This window comes from Bos grunniens, chromosome 2 (assembly GCF_055505025.1).
Source record: "Bos grunniens cultivar Pamir isolate PY7600 chromosome 2, Bosgru_T2T1.0, whole genome shotgun sequence".
In the NCBI taxonomy this organism is placed as follows: Eukaryota; Metazoa; Chordata; class Mammalia; order Artiodactyla; family Bovidae; genus Bos; species Bos grunniens.
The window spans coordinates 51,176,844-51,199,189 of record NC_141166.1 but is presented as its reverse complement, the minus strand read 5'-3'; the positions used below and the strand labels follow the sequence as shown (position 1 = coordinate 51,199,189).

The 22,346-nt window shown below is 40.3% G+C and overlaps 1 protein-coding gene across 18 annotated transcripts in view; it reads right to left on the bottom strand.

The window, feature by feature from the left end:
- Positions 1 to 22,346, bottom strand: part of ANKRD44 (ankyrin repeat domain 44) — a 311,506-nt gene that overhangs the window by 54,271 nt on the left and 234,889 nt on the right. For 12 of the 18 annotated variants that reach the window (XM_086347858.1, XM_086347867.1, XM_086347758.1 and 9 more), the window contains 2 exons: positions 21,575 to 21,658; positions 17,915 to 18,026 (listed from right to left, as the gene is read on the bottom strand). In XM_086347858.1, the coding sequence (XP_086203984.1) occupies positions 17,915 to 18,026; positions 21,575 to 21,658 (196 nt within the window). The remainder of the gene's footprint in view (positions 1 to 17,914; positions 18,027 to 21,574; positions 21,659 to 22,346) is intronic. The other 6 variants (XM_086347791.1, XM_086347844.1, XM_086347906.1 and 3 more) reach the window with 1 other exon arrangement.

Below are 22,346 nucleotides of genomic sequence, written 5' to 3'. Positions count from 1 at the left end.
AAGTTTCAGAGAAAGTGTAATCATTAACATGAAAGTCTTCACAACTAGGGAGAAACCCATCCTTCACATTTAACTTGACTGCATAGAAAATGTATGAGTTGAATGAAGAATAAAATAGAAAACAGGCCAACCAAACCGTCTGAAAGACTTTCAGGTATAGCCTTTTAAAAATCCATCTTAAATCTTTTCTTGTTTGGGGAAGTGTTGGACTTGGAGGATGCAGCCCAAATAAATATCTTCAGTTGTGACACACGAGAAAACCTCCAGCTATTTTCAGAGTTTAATCATCTTACCCACATTACAGATGCAGGCTGTTTGGCAGATGCTCAGAGGAGAGAGTCTTATCAGTCCTCAGCATCTAATTACTTATCTTAGAGAAAATTAGGCAAGATTCCAAGCCTACAGAAGACTCATGTTCTGTCGGGAGTTATTAATTACAAGCAGACTTAAGAAGCATTAATTTGTTTTGCTAATCATGCCAGAGAGTGTATGGCTTTGCCAAATAGCACGGGAAATAGAGACGGGGGAGAAGGTGAGCTGCTCGGCTCAGCTGGTAAAGGGGGAATTAAAACCAGATGGACCCAATTTGTCTTCTTGAGCCAAGTTCCAAATAAAATATTCCTTTTGCTGAAGTTTAAATTAAACTTATGCCTGACTGCCCCACTCCAGAGTAAATCAACTCCTTCTTTTAAGTCAATTTTTCCCTCTTCTTCTTTTTTTAATGATTTCCTGTTTTATTGTTATTGTTATCTTAAAGACCGTGAGATAGTTAAAAGATCACAAACACACATCCCAACACACATCTGCATACACATAGGGAAAAAAAAGATTGGAAGAAACCCGAACAAAATTTAAACAGGGGTTATTTCTGTATGGGATAGTGGGATTACAATTTTCTTTTTATATTTCTATGATGTTTCCAAAATTTCTACAATTAAGCACATATTGGTTTTGCAATCAGAAAACAACCTGGAATAGGGTAATTATACTCTTTTGTCCTTCTGTTCCATTTCCTAACTATAATCACTGCTATCCTTTAAATATTAACATGAGTATTTATGCCAAAAAAGGGTAAATAACCATAGATACTAGATCAAGTCAGATCAAAACCTCACCCAGTATCACCTACTTACAGAGTTGGCTATATAACATGTTGCTAGTGGGTAACACGCTAACATGTTATTCAAGAACTACTTTACCAAAGGACTTCTCAAATTCTCTCTTCCACAGTACATGTACTCATATTCTGGCAATGGATAGTTAGAAGGATGAAAGAGAACAGAAAAGAGTCACAACCAGCCAGTTATGAGACATGTTGAAGGTATAAGGCTCAAACCTAGAAAAGGGTCTGAAGTATAATTATGTTCTCGCTCAGTGTCCAAAGTTGTATGCAAGGTATACATTCAATGAAACACTTCAACAGACTGTTGATACAATGTACCTGATGTTGGCTTAAGTGAAGCACCAAAAAGCCCTACAATATATAGCACAGATTCACCTAAATTTCATGGTCATCAAAAATTCAAAGTATTTGTTTTGCTATCAATCCTGCTGCTGCTAAGTCACTTTAGTCGTGTCTGACTCTGTGTGACTCCATGGACGGTAGCCCACCAGGCTCCCCGCTACCTGGGATTCTCCAGGCAAGAACACTGGAGTGGGTTGCCATTTCCTTCTCCAATGCATGAAAGTGAAAAGTGAAAGTGAAGTAGTTCAGTCATGTCTGACTCTTAGCGACCCCACGGACTGCAGCCTACCAGGCTTCTCCGTCCATGGGATTTTCCAGGCAAGAGTACTGGAGTGGGGTGCCACTGCCTTCTCCACTATTAATCCTAAGAAAACTCAAATGACTGAATTTATGCAGCTCAAAGCAAGAATTGACAATTCAACTTCAAAAAAAAAAAGCACCATTTACTTAAGGTTCAAATGCAGAGTCACATCTGACATTAATAGGTATTACCACTGAAAAGAAATACATCCTCCTAAAGTCTAGATTCTTAAAAGATAATGAAATTCCTGTATAAGTACAAACTGAAGAAAAAAAATTCCTGTGCCTACCACTCAGTTAATAAGGCTATTTTGATCTAGGTCAATAAGTGAGCAATAAATTATACCCACAATGATCCTGGAAGCAGGTAAGTGATCTTGTCCACTAGCTATTTCTACTTTCATGACATTAACAATGAGGAATTCTTGTTTGATTCATAACAGTTTCCTCATGAGTACAGGAACATATGGATAGTCCCATAGCTTTTTTAAAAATAACAGTCCTAGTAACTCTGTGGTTAAAACATCACTTACAGGATGCCTTCTGTATACATAGTATGGTGACGGATGTTTTGAGGCCACAGAATATGGAAAAGATATGGGTCCAGGTGACATCCCCTGAGGTAAACATGAAAAAATTGGACCAATACCTTGAACCAGACTCCCTCATCAACTCAGTGTCCTTATGCTGGCCCTTATCTGCTTAAGTCTTCCCAACAGAGCAAAATTTATGTCCTATTTCTCATTCTCCCAAGCTTTTGCTGTCTCAAAGATAAGATGCCAGCAGGTAGTAATATATTCCCTTTTAGGACATTAATTTTCGGCTTAACTGAAATTTAATACCTGGACCCAGAAGAATCACTTCAGTAGCAAGAATTCTACATAACCAGCAAAAAGATCAACCACGAAACACAATATAACTAATGATTCAAAAGTCCTTCTCATGCCCCCTTGCAAATATTCTTTCCACAAGTAACCACTATCCTGACCTCTAACAACATAGATTGTTGTCATTTAGTTGCTAAGTAGTGTCTAACTCTATTGTGACCCCATGGACAGTAGCCTGCAAGGCTCCTCTGTCTATGGGATTTCGCAAGCAAGAATACTGGAATGGGGTGCCATTTCCTAAAATCAAATCATTTTCCTAAAACAGAACTACCCTATGATCTGGCCCAGGTGGCGCTAATGGTAAAGAACCTGCCTGACAATGCAGGAGATGTAAGAGACTCAGGTTTGATCCCTGGGTGGGGAAGATCCCCTGGTGGAGGGCATGGCAATTCACTCCAGTATTCTTGCCTGGAGAATCCCATGGACAGAGGAGCCTGGTGGTCTAAAGTCAATGGGGTCTTTAGCAAAGAGTTGGATACGACTGAAGCGACTTAGCATGTGCACACACACGCACTAGACAAAAAATCACAATATCAGAGATGAAGAATTCCTCTACAGATTCCTCTTCAGACTAAATACAACCATGGAAGAAATAATCAGTGAACTTGAAGAGAGGTCAATAGGAATGATCCAAACATGCAAAACAGTGCAAAAAGAAAGAGAGAGAGAGGAAGGAAAAAGTAACAATCAATAGCTATCAAACAGTCTAACATATGTGTAATTGGAGTTTCAGAATATGAAACTAGGGGTTGAGATAAGACAAAGAATCCTATAGAAACCACATATTTTCAACCAAAAAGCTCTTTCATTTATTGCCTGCATTTTTGGCAGTTCACATCACAATGTATGCTGAGTCCATTGGGATGGAACTGGGTTCATTTTATAGTAAGCAGTAACTGGAATAGTGTATGTTCTCAATAAACACTCAGTGAATTAAAAATGAAACCACCAGGTGATGCCATTGTAGGTGATATCCCAATTTTTCATTCAATAGTAAAGAAGTTTTCTTTTAAAGCACCATCTGGAAAAATGTCTTGGGATTATAGTTATGCATATACTAATAATTTCCTACTCCTTCATCTCCAAAGTCACCAAATATTTAAATCAGTGTGGCCTAAAGTTAACAGAGAAAAGCACCAGAGTTGAACTGGGAGATTCAGAGGTGTTCTCTCTACATTCAGACTGTGAATCTTTTGGATTTTTTTTCCAACATTGTTTATTGCCTTGTGTTCTGCAAATTAAAGCCACTACAGAGAAGGGATATTACACAAGATGAAAAGAAAAAATGAATGATGTTAATGAAAATTAAAGTAGCCTAGATTTGTCAGTTCACTTAATTTTTCATCTCCCAGTGCATTATTTTGTGTATTAGTCACTCAGTCATGTTCGAATTTATGCGACCCCATGGACTGCAGCCCACCTACTGTAGACTGTAGCTCCTATCTCCATGGGATTCTACAGGCAAGAATACTGGAGTGCATCGCCACGCCCTCTTCCAGGGGATCGTCCCAAACCAGGGATTGAACCCAGGTCTCCTGCATTGCAGGCGGACTCTACCATCTGAGCTACAAGGGAAGCATTATCAGTTCATTGATAAAACATGAATGCATGAATGCTATCCACAAAGGTTTTGATAATTAGAGAGTCTTTATGTAACTCTGTGACATAATGACCACTGTAAGCTGGCATCTAAAACAAAAAGGGAGCAGGTCTCCTGGATTTCATACTATTTAAAATGTATTCATGGGGTGGGAGGTGGGAGAGAGGGCCAAGAGGGAGGGGACCTATGGCTGATTCATGTTGATATATGGCAGAAACCAACACAATATTCTAAAACAACTATACTTCAATTAAAAATAAATAAATTTTTTAAAATGTATTCAGTGCCCTATCCATTATCCTCCTGTCAACAAAAGTACTCATCTGAGAACTAATTCAGTTGAAGTTCTGCACTGTAAAACATTTGATTGCATTAAGTGACAGACACATTGAAATGATGACAAGTAGTCAACCCTGTAACATATTCAGGGTCAAAGGTGTTACATTTGATCAACTTCACTTGTTGAGCATACCCAGTTCTTTGTGTTACCAGACAAGGCAGTAACATTGCCCTCATGTTTCCATGGTGACTTCTGAGAGCAACTCTTAAGTTTAAGAGTTACCGCTTTTAATCAACTATAGTTTTCCTCTAGATTATATTCTCAGTTTACCCTGAATTATATTATCATTGTGTTAATTTACTTTTTGCCTCAGCACAAGGTGAAATTTATTTGCCTAAGGCAAGGAGGGTTTTATTTGAGTGGTAGGGGTAGGCTGGAAAGGGATATAAAATCTGAGGGACATGGTAATATGATTAAAAATTGCAGAAAAAGAGAACAATACCAGATTTGAATACCAAAAAAATTTGCTAATAATAATAATAATAGTCTATGTAACAGTGTAAGTACCCTGCTGCACAAAGCCATTTTGCTTACCTGGTCTTAGTCTCCCCCCAAAAGCTGTGTTACCGTCTCTTCAGACACCATTTTTAATGTTAAATTACAGTGTAAGTTACCCAGAATAAGCATCAATTCACATCTTAGTGATTCTAGTCCAGTCATTAAAATACACAGTTTCAAAGAAAATTTCTACTGATTCAATTAAATCTTGGTGGGATTCTGAAATCTTAGCTAAACACTATAGCCTACTTCTGACTAATGAACATTAAAAGATTTGACACAGATTTAAGTAAGTGGGTAAAGAAAGCTGTTATTATTTTAAGCAAAATTAAAACAGATGGGAGAGACTGACACACATATATTCAGATATGTGCCTGCCTCACATTTAATCTTTTATGAATGGCTGATCCCAGATGGTATGGGATTCAGAAGCACAGTCTGATATACAGCATCCATTTTCCTATTATCCCAATGTACGATATCAGTTATAACTTTTTTATTTGGTGGATAATGCAAATATCATCAAAAGGAAAGAAACCATCATGAAAACTTCTGATATTCTGAAAACAACGTGTTGGTCAATTGGTCTAACCAATCCAGCCACATTCTCCATCATTCAACTCATTTCAGGTTTGGTACTACTATTCCACATTCACACAAATGGGGGTTGGGTGGGTAATAAGACAAGGAATCTAGAAATTATGTCGACAAGTATTGGTCAATCTCTCATTAACCACTGAACCTATAAATGGGGTACACCCTCCCCTGAGCTCTCAGAGCATGGCACCTGTACCTCATCTGGAAGATCACATTTTATGTGAATAATGATAAAAACAAGAGACATACAAAATTCTAACAGACCAACAACACATCTGAGTTTGAACTGCACAGGGTCCAGTAACACGTGGATTTTTTTTTCACTAAACACACACTACAAAACTACACGATCTGCAGCATTGGTCAGATCCTCAAATTTGGGGAGAAAAGGCTATGAAGTTGTCATGTGTGCTGTGCTCAGTCTTGTCTGACTCTTTGCAATCCCATGGACTGTAGCCCGCCAGGCTCCCCTTTCCATGGAATTCTCCAGACAAGAATGCTGGAGTGGGTTGTCATTTCCTTCTCCAGGGGATTCCAACCCAGGGATCGAACCCCTGTCTCCAGCATTGCAAGCGGATTCTTTACCCATTGAGCCACCAGGGATGCTCTCAGGCTATACAGAATGTCTTCCCAGTGATCAAGTGAAAGTTATTGTTTACTGTTGACAAAACTACTTCTCCAAGTGCAGAATGGCCCGCAGAATTTAAATCCAGTGATGCTATCATTTAGATTATAGGGATCTGCTCATAAGAGGAAATAAATCTTAGTTATCACTGAGCGATATGGTTTTTCTCAATACTCCTTTCAGCTGTTACAAATGAACGGGCCCCTGCTCGTCTCTGGAATCTCAGAAGGGCTCTTTGTTGTTGGTTGAATATTGTCATCCCATGACCCTGGAGGCACAGGTGTGTATGTGAACTGCTGGTCTGATTTTAAAATGCTCAGGCCTCTACATTTTCTGTTATTGAATGAGGATCAAGAAGGGACGAGATTGTCAGAGTGACCTGGTACAGACTTCACAAGTGAGGAGTCCTTGGCAGCTGCCAAGGATAAAATGTCTTTGGAGAAACAGTCTTGCTGGGAAGTTGCTCCCCCTCATCCCTGCTCAGTCCATCCCCAGCTGGGAAGGGTCATCCCTGGCAGCTGTTATCATAAGGAGAGGGAGGCCGAGCTGACAGCAGCTGTTACAAAGATAATGAACAGAGATTCCAGGAAGAGGGCTAGGCCCAAGTTAGAGTGGTTTCATGAAAATACATGAAGTCCAGGGGTTAGTGTTGTGGATGGCCAATAAGGATACTTCAGAACTATAGCTGGGGTGGCTTTACTCCTCACAGGGTAGGAAATACTGTAAGCTGGCTCTGCTCTCCTGACAAAAAAAGAAAATACAGACTGCTGGTCAAGACAAGGCTTTCCAGGGAAACGGATGATGCATTCATAACCATTATGGGTATCGTCTGAGGTCCTCCTGCTTCCCTTTGACGAAGCCAGAAGACTGCTCATCTCAGTGATACTTTTGTTTGGACATCACTGTCTTGGTGGATGTGAATTCAGATGCTCTGAGACAGCTTTGTCTTTTAAAGTCTGGAGCTTGCCAGTTCTCCAGACAGAAGAGCATATGGTTAAGAGCTTGGAATTTAGAGTCAGATAAACATGGATTTGAGTCCTTCTATATCACACCAGCTGTAAAACCCAGGGCATGTTACTCCCTTTCCTTGTACTTTACAATACTCACTTGTGAAATATGATTAAAAGCAGGAGTTATCTCACAGAGCTGTTGTGAGATTTAATGAGATGACATATATACAGGGCCTAGCCCAATATTCTCAGAATAAACATTGATTATTACGACTTTACTAAGAATAGGCATGGTTCTTACACTTGTCCCCCAGGAGAAAAGGCTCTGAAAGAGAATTAGAGTTTTGTTTTGTGTGAGGGACTGATTCTTTTAAGGACTGAGAGTCTGCTGACATATGTTGATCAAAGTTCCATGAAATTTGGTGCCATAAAGTTCAGAACCCACGTAGATTCTAGAAGGACCTCTGGATGGAGGTGTCTAGAAGGTCATCTGAGAGATGAGCCTGGACTTTGGAGAGGATTGAAGTTAGAGATACAAAATTGCACATTTCCTCCAGGGAAACAAGTGTACAACTGAGTAGGCTGGGCTGTGCAATGCATCCATGTTTACTGTGTTCTGAATAGGGTGTTGTAAGCGCTGGTGTAGTTTAAATGTTGAAAAATTTAGCATTCACGGTGGTCATGGTTAAAGCTGGTTCTTAGATTACACACACAGATAACTGAACTAGGGGCTTATTCAAAGACCATGTTTAACCAGAGGCTAGCTTATCATGTGGGTTGTTCTAACACTTCTTTCCAGCTTCTCTCCACTGCTACTTATGTTTGGGGAATGCAAATTGATATTAATATCAGAAATGTAAAATAATCAAAAGCTAAATTTTCTGCAGAAAAAAAATGCTATCTTTTTTTTCTGATAAGGTCAACCAAAGTTACAATGCTAGTAAAAGGGGAAATCTGAATTTGGTCTGGTTCTAGGTGCTGTACACTGTGCCAGTCTGCTGAACTACAGAAAAGTCAAGTGGCAATGTCTTTGTCATATTTTCATTCAATTCAATGTAGTTTAGGGGATTTGCCTGGAGATGTTTGCTTTGACCTGTGGATTATTTAGAAGCCTGTTGTTTACTTTTCAAGTATTGGAGATTTTCCTGGTATCTGTTACTGATTTTTAGTTTTACTTCATTGTGGCAGGAGAACACACTCTATATGTTTCCAATTCTTTCTCTTTTATTGAGGGTTTGTTTTATGGTTCAGGATATCACGGGCATTTGAAAAAAGAGTATGCATTTTGTTGTCAGGTAGAATGGTCTATAAATGTTGATTAGATCACGTTGCCTGATGATATTACTGAGCTTTTCCATATGCTTGATGATTTTCTATCTAGTTCTTTCAATTGTTAAGAGAGAGGAGCTAAAGTCTCCAATTATAATTATGGATTTCTATATATCTTTTCATTTCTATAAGTTTTTGATTCACATAGTACGTCTGTTGTTTAGTGTATATACATTTAGGGCACTTTCCTTGCAGGAGTTCCACTCTTTATTGAGCTGCTTATCCTGATATCCTTTTCCTTGGACTCTGGTAGCAGCTGAACTGCCTTCCTACCCATCTCAGGCCTGCCTAAGATGGGTCTGTAACTGCATAGGAGGACGGGTCTGTAACTGCATCTTAGGACTGCCTAAGATGGGTCTGTAACTGCATAGGAGGACGGGTCTATAACTGCATAGGAGGATGGGTCTGTAACTGCATAGGAGGAAAACAAGGAAGAGGGGGAGGAAGAGGGAGGATCAGTATAGCTTTATAGATTTTGAAGAAAAAATAATAATAAAGGAGAGGTTGGAATAAAAATTTGGAGTTGATTTTGGGAAGCAATCAAATCTAAAGAAAAGGTCAAGCCACAGAAAAATACAATTTCATTTTCTCTCTCACCTGTGGATTCTATGAAATACCTTCCTAACAGGATAGTCACCACAAAATTCACAAACTAGCATTTAAGTTTCATCACTAAGTTAAGCTCGATCATTTACAACTGCAATTAATTTGTTCAACAATTTGGTACCTGATACTTGGTACTTGGCATTACTAGAATCTATGTCTTATAAAGTTTGTATTTAAATTCACATATACTTAAAGGGTAATAGTTTCTTTTTCTTTGGATTTCAGTGGCAATCTTTCCTAAAACAATGACTCTTAAGCATGTGACTTTGTGTTGAACCAGTGAGTCATGGGGTATAATCAAACAATAACTTTTTTTTCCCTTTCCTATACCTGGTATAATCTTTATGAGGTTACTTCTTTTCCTGCCACCTCAGATAAAATCTCCAACAAATAACAAAAAGTTCTCTGGGCCCTTTAGTCTCAAACATAACTTCAGGTCAGCAAACTAAAATATCTGTTCCCATGTACAGTTACAAACACTGGATGCTGTTTCATGCAAAGCTTCTTTCCGCCTCCCCTAGTGGGGAAGGGACAAGACCGACTTCTCTCTTACCCAGACTATGGCTTCTCTTCCTCCATCCCCCTCTTGGCCGCTTCTGCGTCCCCCAGGACTGAAGAGAAGAGGGAAAAGCAGGACATGGAGGGGACAGGGACAATGGTCTTACTGACGGCACCTTTCTGGCAGTGATCCTCTGACTGGGTCAGATCTTTAAAATTGTCTCCTGGATGCTTACTCAGGTTCTCCAACAATTTCCCAACTTCCCTGGGTGAGAGTCCCTCTTTGCTGGTAGCTCACATTTTCCTTTCCGTCCAGGCACCCTGCATCTCCCCACACTCACAGGCAGCCCTCTTGAGTAGCATCCAGCGGAACTCCAGGCCAGCTCTGGCCCCTGGCTCACATTTGGACATTGGGAAACAGACTCTCTTGACCTGTCACTGGCGGGGGTAGAGTATTTCTCAATCACAGGCCTCTTTATTTAACTTCCCAGCAAGCAAGCTTAAACCAGAGCCATTCAGTCCTCTTTAGATTCATCACATGCCAGTCCACTCAGCCCCTTACACTGTGTGGGATACATATGAGATATCCAAGCAATCTCCGTGAAACTTCTTTGGCTGGGCTTGGGATCAGGAAAAGGATCCTTTCTCTCATGCTGTAGGGGCAGGGGAGTAGTGGGGAGATCTGAAGCAGAACTATCTGCTCTCGGACCTCCAACCTCTTCAAGGGGCCAGGGGGCCATGGGGTACAAAACTACTATCTGACTTTGAAATGTGGGGGCAATGGTTCCACTGTTCTGAGTTCTTAACTGAAGGTGGAATTTGAAATTGTTCATATTAATACATCTTATGGAATGGTTCTTTCATCAGTTGCCAAATTCATTCATGGTAAAGCCAAAAATTTTTCTGTTTTTGCTCTATTACATAGAAATAAGTGGAATATTCTGTCACAATTACTGCCTATTTCAATGTTCTGAACATGGACTCATATCCAAATTCTGATTCAAAATTTGTGGCTTATATTTTTATTCATAGCAGTAAGGAGGCTGCCAATAGCATCAAAATATCTGTGCCCACCCTTCTGCTCCCTCCCTTAAAAAGAGTTCCCTATACGATTTTATGTTCCTCTTCAACTGAATTAACTAGAAGGAAACACAAGACTAGCATTGTTGAAGTTTTCACTGCCCATTGGAAGTCTGCCTGCTGGAAGGTCATGTATACCCTCAGGTCCATCTCTTAGCAGTACTTCTGGGGACAGAAAAAAGCCATCACAGACTCGACTGGGGCTGGGGTTCAAGTTCACTGGGTTTTCATCATGTCCTCAGCTGACTGTTAAGCAGCTCTCCTTTTTTTTAATTTAACCCCTCTTCTCTATCCTGCTTTCTTAGTCTTGAAAAGCTTAATTAGACACTGCCAGTGTAAGCACATCTTATACAGAGCCAAGTGCTAACAGTTTACTGAAACCCTTTGATAAATACAAGACACACTTAAAAGCAGCAAAATTTTAGTGCTTTGTTGCCCAAGATACAATTACCTCCAAAGAATCCCAGAAACTCCTAGAATATACACGCAGGGGCATCTGTTGCCCCTATATACTCTTAAAGTTGAAGTTCAAATTAGCTCACAACAATGAAAAAGGGAGAAGGTCCCAAGCCAAATTCCAAGTAGAATCTTGGACTGAATTTAGTCCGAAGCCTGGCATTTTCAAACAATCTCTCTAAATTTTTGTAGATAATTGATGTAATTATATTGGTACATATATTTTTCCATCTCAATAACAAAGCCACAAAAGTCTTTGTTTCACAGACAAATCTTCAATGTTACAAAAGAAAAATAGGATGCCCATATAAACTCACAAATTCCAAATAGGGGCATGACTCTGATTTTTCTCTCCAGAGTCGGTAAGAACACATTCCAGATAAAGAAAAAGGGAGGCACAGAGCTCTCCTTTGCCAACTCCCTTCCTCCACTCAAACATGAGTTTTATTCAGACACAAGATGCTTTCATAGCCAAGTCTCCATACCGCTTTGATATTTTGATCCCAATTGAATATGACTGATAACAGCTCTCAGCATACATTTGTGGGCAGATTTTTGCTTGCACACACAGTACATATATCTTTGATCAGGACCAGCTGAAAATACTGGCCTAAGTAGGCAGACTTGGCAGAACACTGAACCTTGGCTATTCTATTAAGGCTAAGGGGTTCACCCTACTTTCTAGAAGTATTTTGCTCATGGAATGAATTCAATATAACTTTCTATAAGGAAAATAGAATGAAAACAACTAAAATAATTTCTGCTCCTTTTTGATTATAGCAAAATAGACTGAACACAACACATGGTTTACAAACTCAAGCTTATGATCATACACAGGAACCATAAACCATGAATGCCAAGTAAACACAAAGTTAAGTGTCAGAGTCAAATAAAATATGCATCAAATTTAATGAAATGAATTTAATGATATGCATAATCACAGAAATTGCTCCCTGGGAAGAGAGGCAAAAGAGAAATTTTACCAACCTCACAAATCAGCTACTCTGATGGCCACCCATCCTTTTTAATCCTACTCCATCCCCAAAGGGCAAAGGCCCTACTAGGCCCTACTAGGCCCAGGGACCACAAATATTCATTTGCTCTCTCCACTCCTTCTACAGGCCACAAACATAGGCTAGGAAGTGTGACCGAAAGAAGGGTCTCCCTGGAACTCCCTGGTGCTCCAATGGTTATGACTCCACACTTCCACTGAAGGGAGCACAGGTTTGATCCCTCATTGGGGAGCTAAGACCCTGAGAGTCTTCTGGCATGGCCAAGGGGGAAAAAAAAACCCAAACAAATGAAAAGAAAGATCTCCGTGCATAATTCTTGCTCAGAGGCTCAAAGAAGCCATTAAGAGCTTCCAGAAACATGTCTTCCCTTGTCATAATTCTAGCATCTAACCCAGTGGATTCAACTTGTAAAACAGATAATCTCCCAGGTGCTTGTGTCATGAGACAAGGGAGAATACTGGCATGGTGGTGGTGAGTCTTAGAAATGTACCTCTTAGTGAATGCTAGTTAAGTGGTTTGCTTTCCTAACATCTAGAACTCAAAGAAATGGTCGCTTTAAGGAATATGAAGGCATCTTGCTAGTGAGAAAGTTAAAGTTAGAAAAGATGTCCTTTAAAAAGTCCACTTATTGTTCAAAAACAGGCCTTACTTTCATCACAAGGAAAAACACATTTTCCTTCTCTCTTATCTATATGAGATGATGGATGTTAACTAAGTTTATTACGGTATTCATTTCACTACATATGTAAGTCCAGTCACTGTGATGTATGCACTAAAATATACAGTGCTGCAGGTCAAGTATGTATACAATTGCCAAGAATCATTATCACTTTGCAAATCACACAGTGTTGATCTAATGAAGAGGATAATTTCATTATCATATAGAACTTGTGAAACTTTCTGTAGACAGAAAATCTTTTCACTGGATAACAGAAATAATGGCCCTGAAATGACTTCCTGAAAAATGAAAATAACATGCAATATATTATTTACATAGAAATGAGGTGTTACAGGATAATCATTCTCTGAGTTACTACACAATGAGATTAAAGACGAACTCATCAAAGTACTTTTCAGTTCAGTTCAGTTGCTCAGTCATGTCCAACTCTTTGCAACCCCATGGACCACAGCACTCCAGGCCTCCCTGTCCATCAACAGCTCCGGTAGCTTACCCAAACTCATGTCCATTGAGTCGGTGACGCCATCCAACCATCTCATCCTCTGTCATCCCCTTCTCCTCCTGCCCTCAATCTTTCCCAGCATCAGGGTCTTTTCCAATGAGTCAACTCTTCACATCAGGTGGCCAAAGTATTGGAGTTTCAGCCTCAACATCAGTCCTTCCAATGAGCACTAAGGACTGATCTCCTTTAGGATGGAATGGTTGGACCTCCTTGCAGTCAAAGGGACTCTCAAGAGTCTTCTCCAACAAACACCACAGTTCAAAAGCATCAATTCTTTGGTGCTCAGCTTTCTTTATAGTCCAACTCTCACATCCATACATGACCACAGGAAAAACCATAGCCTTGACTAGATGGACCTTTGTTGGCAAAGTAATGTCTCTGCTTTTGAATATGCTGTCTCGGTTGGTCATAACTTTCCTTCCAAGGAATAAGCGTCTTTTAATTTCATGGCTGCAATCACAATCTGCAGTGATTTTGGAGCCCCCCAAAATAAAGTCAGTCACTGTTTCCACTGTTTCCCCACCTATTTGCCATGAAGTGATGGGACTGGATGCCTTGATCTTAGCTTTCTGAATTTTGAGCTTTAAGCCAAGTTTTTCACTCTCCTCTTTCACTTTCATCAAGAGTTTCTTTAGTTCTTCTTCACTTTCTGTCATAAGGGTAGTGTCATCTGCATATCTGAGGTTATTGATATTTCTCCCGGCAATCTTGATTCCAGCTTGTGCTTTATCCAGTCCAGAATTTCTCATGATGTACTCTGCATATAAGTTAAATAAACAGGGTGACAATATACAGCCTTGACGAACTCCTTTTCCTATTTGGAACCAGTCTGTTGTTCCATGTCCAGTTCTAACTGTTGCTTCCTGACCTGCATACAGATTTCTCAAGAGGCAGGTCAGGTGGTCTGGTATTCTCATCTCTTTGAGAATTCTCCATAGTTTGTTGTGATCCACACAGTCAAAGGCTTTGGCATAGTCAATAAAGCAGAAATAGATGTGTTTTTTTGGAACTCTCTTGCTTTTTTGATGATCCAGTAGATGTTGGCAATTTGATCTCTGGTTCCTCTGCCTTTTCTAAAACCATCTTGAACATCTGGAAGTTCACGGTTCACGTACAGCTTAAGCCTGACTTAGAGAATTTTGAGCATTACTTTACCAGTGTGTGAGATGAGTGCAATTGTGCAGTAGTTTGAGCATTCTTTAGCATTGCCTTTCTTTGGGACTGGAATGAAAACTTACCTTTTTCAGTCCTGTGGCCACTGCTGAGTTTTCCAAATTTTCTGGCATACTGAGTGCAGCACTTTCGCAGCATCATCTTTCAGGATTTGAAATAACTCAACTGGAATTCCATCACTTCCACTTGCTTTGTTTGTAGTGATGCTTCCTAAGGCCCACTTGACTTCACATTCCAGGATGTCTGGTTCTAGGTGAGTGATCACACCATCGTGATGATCTGGGTCGTGAAGATCTTTTTTTGTACAGTTCTTCTGTGTATTCCTGCCACCTCTTTTTAATATCTTCTGCTTCTGTTAAGTCCATACCATCTCTGTCCTTTATTGAGCCCATCTTTGCATGAAATGTTACCTTGGTATCTCTAATTTTCTTTTTCTAGTCTTTTCCATTCCACTGTTTTCCTCTATTTCTTTGCACTGATCACTGAGGAAGGCTTTCTTATCTCTCCTTGTTATTCTTTGGAACTCTGCATTAAATGGGTATATCTTTCCTCTTCTCCTTTGCTTTTTGCTTCGCTTCTTTTCACAGCTATTTGTAAGACCTCCTCAGACAGCCATTTTGCTTTCTTGCATTTCTTTTTCTTGGGGAAGGTCTTGATCCCTGTCTCCTGTACAATGTCACGAACCTCTGTGCATAGTTCTTTAAAATAGCACAAAGTACTTTAAAATAGCACAAACTATCAAGATTATAATAACAAACTCTGAAATAAAAGTTCATATGTCCAACGATGACAGATGGTTTTCATAGAGAAAACCAGTGAAAGACAGCTATGTGTTAAGCACACTTTGGAATGCAGGTTCATATGAATAGTTACAGTAGTAAACCTTTATTCTGCCACTGATTAACACACACACACACACACACACACACACACACACTTTGTGAGGAGCCTTTCTTTCATGGGATCTAAAAGATCCTATTTGCTGACAGGTCTAGATCAACTTCTACGACTGGTATTAGAAGGAAGAAGTGACTGCCTTAAGTCCTACCAAGATTTTGTCCTATGTCAAAAAGCCTTGGGTGGTGGTAGAGCTTTGACCAACAATGTGGTAAAAAAAAATTTTAAATCAAGGTTCCTGATCATGGCCCCACTTTCTCCACTGACCAGAGCTATGACTTTGGACAACCCAGTAAATCCCCCCGTAATTTGGTTTGCTCACCTGTAAGATAAGAGATTGCCCCTTGGCCACTTAAGATTCTACTCTAAATTCAATTTAATTTAGAAATTAATTGAAATCACTGGCTTCCTACATCTTCCTATGGAACTGGGTGGTTTTAAAATATATCTACAAATTCTCTGATACTCCTCCCTTTGGAAGGTGGAGTCAATGCTTCACCTCTCTGGATTTTGTGACTGCGGCAATGAACAGATGCAACAAAACATGAACTTCAAGGCTAAACCATTAAAAGTAATACGGTCTCTTCCTTTCACTTGCTAGAACTCTTGCTCACACTGTCTCCTAGGGCAGACGCCTTGGGCAACGTGAGCACCATATAAAACAACCACTTATTCTGGAAACACCATGCTAGAGAAAACCACATAGAGAGAGAGAAAGGCCAAGGAACGTCAACAATCTGAACCTTCCTACCCAGGTGATTGACAAGTGAGAAAAGAAGCCTTTGAAATTATGCCAGCCCCAGACACCGTCTGTAACCTCACAGGATATGAACTAGAACTGCTCAGCTAAGTCACCCGTGAATTCAGAGATAATAAGTGATAAATGTTGTTCTAAGTCACTAACTTTTTAGGGTGATTTGTTATGCAGACACAGTAACTGGAAAAGGAATAATGATAGAATTTCACTGGAGAGAGAAAGTATGCCACCTCCAAAGTCAAGCGAGGAAATCTTTAGCATCCACAAGAACCTCAGAAAAAGAAGACTTGGAAGTCTGCAGGAATGACGAAGACAGGTAAAATTCACCAATAAATAAAAGTCAACAGTAGAATAATCACCTCTTCATTTTCAAACTGGGTGGTCTTCATGAACAGTTTCCCACAATCACAGTTAACAGAAATGTAGTAAGAATGACCCTAAGTGGAACCATCTGAAACCAGCAGCAAGACCAAAGGTAAAGGATCTTGCTGTGGCAACTTTGAGTCATTTCCATGTAGGAGCTCACACTATTGATCTCAGGCTTTCTGCCTTATGCCTTTCTCAATAAACTGCGCAGTTGATAAGGGGCAAGTATTTCCCCAAACATATTTCAAATAACTCTGAAAAGTAGAACTTCTCCTTCAAAAGAACAAGGAAAAGAGATGGAGTCCAGTATGGAAGGTGACACCGATCACTGGATCAGAAAGTGAGCCTGGGATACCCCATGTATCCTGGTGAGGCTGAACCAAGGGTGATGATCAGAAGATGCCAAATGGTAGCCTGCAAGAAGGATTCAGCCACAAACCCATATTTTTTTCTTTCTAGCCCACCCCGTGTTTTCAAAACAGGAAATTCCACATAAAAACCCTAGATTTGTAGTTTCTCCTGAAACACGGGAATTCTAGCAAGCCTGGGTTTGCAGTACCACCTGGTTTCCATCAGCTACTGCTGACTAGCTGTTTCTCCCCTTAAACAGAGCTTGCCCTCTCTATTTGCCACAGTTCCCACCACCCCCTATTATTCCATACGTGGGTTCACTTCACTTGTTTATTTTATATTTTTGTCCCTGTAGACATCTGAGTTTGCATCTGGTAACCTATACCAACAGAGGAATTTCAAACTCCAAATCAAGTGTTTCTTGATCACTATAGGTTTGAAATGAGGGCTGGTTTAAAAATTTCAGTAAATTCTGCTGTTACACTCTTGCCAATTTCTTTCCCTAAACTATAGATGCAGGACTATGACAAACCCATGTGCCTAATGGTTATATAAGTCATCTTATGACACATGTTATCAAATACTGGGGTGCTAAGCATGACTCTGGAAATATATACTGCTTCTCTGATACATCCAAAGTATCTTCAAAATAGAAACTGTGTCTGTACCAGAGTCTAACATTCCTAGTCCAAGTTAATGTGGAAATGAATCAATTGTTAGTTAGCTCTGAGATTGGAATGGTAATAAATGGAACAAAGACAGCTACATATTATAAAGGGAAACAATTTAATCATTTGCCAAAAAATTGCCTGATCAATTTAATCCAGGTGATTTCTAGTGGGGACTGAATTAGGCAGTAAGGGTCTGTTGAGAGATTCAGACCAGCTTTTTCAGGCTTGGGTATATGTGTGTATATGTTAGAGAAAACAAATCAAAACAGCTCACCAATTCCAGACACTGTCTGTGGCCATAGGCAGCAGCATAATGTATGCTATTGTAGCCTTCCTTGTCCCGGATAGATGGATTTGCATCATGTTGAAGCAGAAATTCTAGACATCTGTAAGTATAAAGATGAGATGTTATTTCAGAAAACATCCCTAGACCAAAAGGGATAATCAATGTTAATGTTCTCTTACTATCAATGTGCCACAAAGAGCTTTGTGAGTTGAAGTGTTTCTTTAAAGATTCTACAGCAATTAGGGCTTATATATTGGATGTTTTATGTGTATTTTGTGCATCTATCTTTATCTCAGCTTAAAATAGCCATTCTAGAATTCAGGAAAGGTTTTAGGAACTAGAAGAAGGTCAAAGTTGCTCAGTCGTGTCTGACTCTTTATGACCCCATGGAATACAGTCCATGGAATTCTCCAGGCCAGAATACTGGAGTGGGTTGCTGTTCCCTTCTCCAGGGCATCTTCCCAACCCAGGGATGGAACCCGGGTCTCCCAAATTGCAGGCAGATTCTTTACCTGCTGACCCACCAGGGAAGTCTAGGAACTAGAGGGAGGAACTTAGGAACTAGAGGATAATTAAATATTTTTCCCCTTTTCATCTTAAGGTACAGGACTGGCTTGTCATCAAGATTACTAAATAATAAGTTTTAGAGCTCTGTGTTCAAAAGATAAGTTCTCAGCATAGTAAAGAAGTAGTCAAGGCATTGCAAAGGTCTAAACCTCAAAAGAGGTGGGTTGATTTTTTAACCTTGCTATTATTGGAGACTCTGAGATAAAAAGGTTGGAAAATGAAAGTTTAAAAGAGTAAGAAAACAATAACAGAAAAGAACCTAAGAATAGCCAAAACAATAAAAAGACATAAGGACTGGGCCAACATTTAAAAAATATAAAAGATGAATTCAGTCACCACCTCTGAAGAAAGAGGCCGACACTGTACCACTAGGAATACAGACTAGAGTAAATGATAAATAATAAATTTTAAAAGCCTTTTCTGGCACAGTTGTAACTTTTCTGGGAAAAAAAAAATCTTTGCAATAGGTCAGAGGAAGGGGTGCGGTACTGCTTTTGCTGAAGAGCCGGGACACAAGGGGCGTGATGCGTCCTACTCAGGGCCTGCTGCAAACGGGACAGCCCTGCTGGTCAAAGAGGGAAGAGCGCCGCGATACGTCATTTATATCAGCTACATTTCTTGACACAGGGACAAACATGTCCTTTACAAGGCCAGGCTGGCTCAAATTCATACTGAAATCAAAATTGCAAGATTCTAAATAGAAGCTTGTATATTAAACAAGACCTCCCAATAGAAAATTTCTATAGTTTACTCAGAAACCTTAAAATGACATCATCTATCTTTCGGTATAAGGCAAAAGGAGTAAATAAGTCACACACAGAGACAGATATTAAAACAGACATTTTAATTTTTAGAAAACTTGATGAAAGAGAAACTTTTTTAACTAAATATCTACATGCCACATGGTTCATCCATAAAATGCTCTGTAATAAATCAAACTATTATTGGATACCTGATATATCATGCTGTATTCAGTGATTTGGACCTTAAAAGGAAGTCTTTTCTTTTTTTTAAATTTTCATAATGAAATACCCATGGACTGAATCCCAGGTGTGACTCATTTTAAACTGAATTTGGCTCTTGAAATAAAATCACTCAATAGGGATAGCTGTCTGTGGACACAAAATCCCCAGCTTCTGAAAGGATTATATTCTAAAAAATCAGTTGATAAATTTAACATGTAATTTGGAAAACACTGGGGATTATACCCAAAGAGCATTTAATGCAGAACATAGCTGAACTATAACTGTCAACTCTGCTGTGCTTAGTCACTCAGTCACGTTTGATTCTTTGTGACCCCATGGATCGTAGCCTACCAGGCTTCTCTGTCCATGGGAATTCTCCAGGCAAGAATACTGGAGTGGGTTGCCATGCCCTTCTCCAGGGAATCTACCCAACCCAAGGATCGAACCCAGGTCCCCCACATTGCAGGCAGATTCTTTACCGTCTAAGCCACTAGGGAAGCCCATAATTGCCAAAAGTACTATTAGAAATAACAACAGTATTATAGAATGTAAATATTCTCCACATTTTTCCTAAGGGAAATGAAATCCACTTTTAACTGGGAATGCTTGTCTTTTTTACCACCCAGGGCCCTGCTAAGTTGCTTCAGTCGTGTCCGACTCTGTGCAACCCCATAGACGGCAGCCCACCAGGCTCCGCCGTCCCTGGGATTCTCCAGGCAAGAACACTGGAGTGGGTTGCCATTTCCTTCTCCAATGCATGAAAGAGAAAAGTGAAGGTGAAGTCGCTCAGTCGTATCCAACTCTTAGCGACCCCATGGACTGCAGCCTACCAGGCTCCTCCATCCATGGATTTTCCAGGCAAGAGTACTGGAGTGGGGTGCCATTGCCTTCTCCGCCCTGGACTAGTAATTATGGCACCTAAGCCACAAAATCAAGAGATGCACATTAGATCAAGGGTGTATTTGCACAAGGAAGTAGCCTTTTATCACATGAAAAAGCTCCCCAGTAGGCTGGTCCCCGCCTTCTCCTGCTTCTGCTCCATCCTTCTCCACCAGCTGGAAGAGGGCTGCTCTGGCCCAGCGCAAGCTTGCATTTCACTGGAGAAGGAAGCATTTGCTGAGGTGGCTTAAAATTTTACAGTCTTTGAATATATTACTTTAATTTTGGAATATTAGGGCAAAACTGTGGTCACTGTGTTCTACTTACAGCTTTGTTTCCTGTGCCCACCCCAGTCACAGACAAAGTTAAGTCCCTACAACCTGCACTGGGGCCTTGCATGTGAAGGACTGAGTGCAAACTCTTAGAGCACTACACCCACTGCTCTCACAGGGGCGGGACACACAATGTGGGCACTGGGCATTCACGTGTTCATTCATTTAACAAAGAGTTGTTGACCGCCAGCTACGTGCCAGGCACTGCGCTCGGTACAGCACAACCTTCTCGCCACGACTTCCAGTCCAGGAAGGACTCTCAGAGGATGAAACATTAGAGCTTCCCAGATATCAACAGTCCTGGGTGCTGGCACTCACTTCATCACAGTAAGAGCTGAATCTCTGTCAAGACACCAGAAAGGGGCAGGCAGGATGAAGGGGACAGAGCAGCTGTCTGCAGGTGGGGAGGGTGCTATCTGAAGTCAATGAGAGTGTGTCGGAAAGGGAGGGGAGAGTACAACTGGTGTATTTCACACGGAAATCTCAAAACATGTATTTCTAGAATCTGCTAAATAGTCATCCCCAGGTCACAAAAGGAGAGCCTGAGGCCCTCAAAGGAGGCTTTAGTATGTCCCCTGAAGCACATGACACACGGAAGAATCAGAAATGATATTTTAGACATCTGGTTCTAAAAACTGCTGCCCAATCACAGTGATGATCACTGCAACGGTTTCAATTTTAGAAAGAGTGTGTATCTTTAGAAGAGTATGTATCTGGTATGCAAACAGCCTATTTGAAGGATATATTAAAAGAACAGTTTCTTCTTTATCAAAGGCATGCCCACATCACTTGCTCAAGACCCCAAGGGAGACCCCAGAATAGTAAAGCTGGCCCACATGGCAACCTAGAGCAGCAGACAAAGCATCAGTAACCACACCTTGTGCTTAAGCTGAGAAGAAACTTACAATGCAGCTTCCTTTTCCTTCAGCTCTCTGGCTCTTTCAAGTTCTTCCGAATTTTCATGGGCGTTTCCTAAGATAATCTTACTTCTCAGCAAAGGGAAACAAGCAAAAAAAATTACAATTAGTGGCAAAGTTGCTAATGATTTTGGTACAATTTACATCTTAAGAATTGCCCCCCAACCCCAAAGAAGCAATCACTACTAATTTTTCATGGAGGATATACATGGTTCTCTTTAAGTCCATCCAGTAAATCTTTTCTCTCTTAAGGAATCAAGTTAAGAACATGGTATCCCTAAAACTTCCACTGAGGTATCAATGATTAAGGCAGCAATCATGCTGCCCACTCTTCCGTAAGTTTTCTAAACTCCCCAGGGAAAGAGAAAATGATTTAGCTTACAATTCCCTGACACCTACCACATTCCTTGCTGCCTCCTTGTCAGTTGAGCATCTCATTTATCCAGGAATGGGTTCCTAAGCACCCCTCATCTACCAGAGAAACTCTGCACCATCTAGGATTCCTATTCTAGGTTTTAACACATGAAGGATACTTATTCCCCATTCTATTCCAAGTGAATAGCACAGAGCCTGACACATAATGCATGTTCAATAAATGTTTGTTGAGTTAAGAACATGTGGCTGTGGGACCCTGAGGCTACATCAGACTTGCTAGTATCATACGAAGGAAAAAAAGCAGCAGTGTTTTCCAAACTGGAAATATGGATCATGATCTATGACTGAATTTTGAAATCAATTTAGTGGGTTGAAGTCAGTAGGT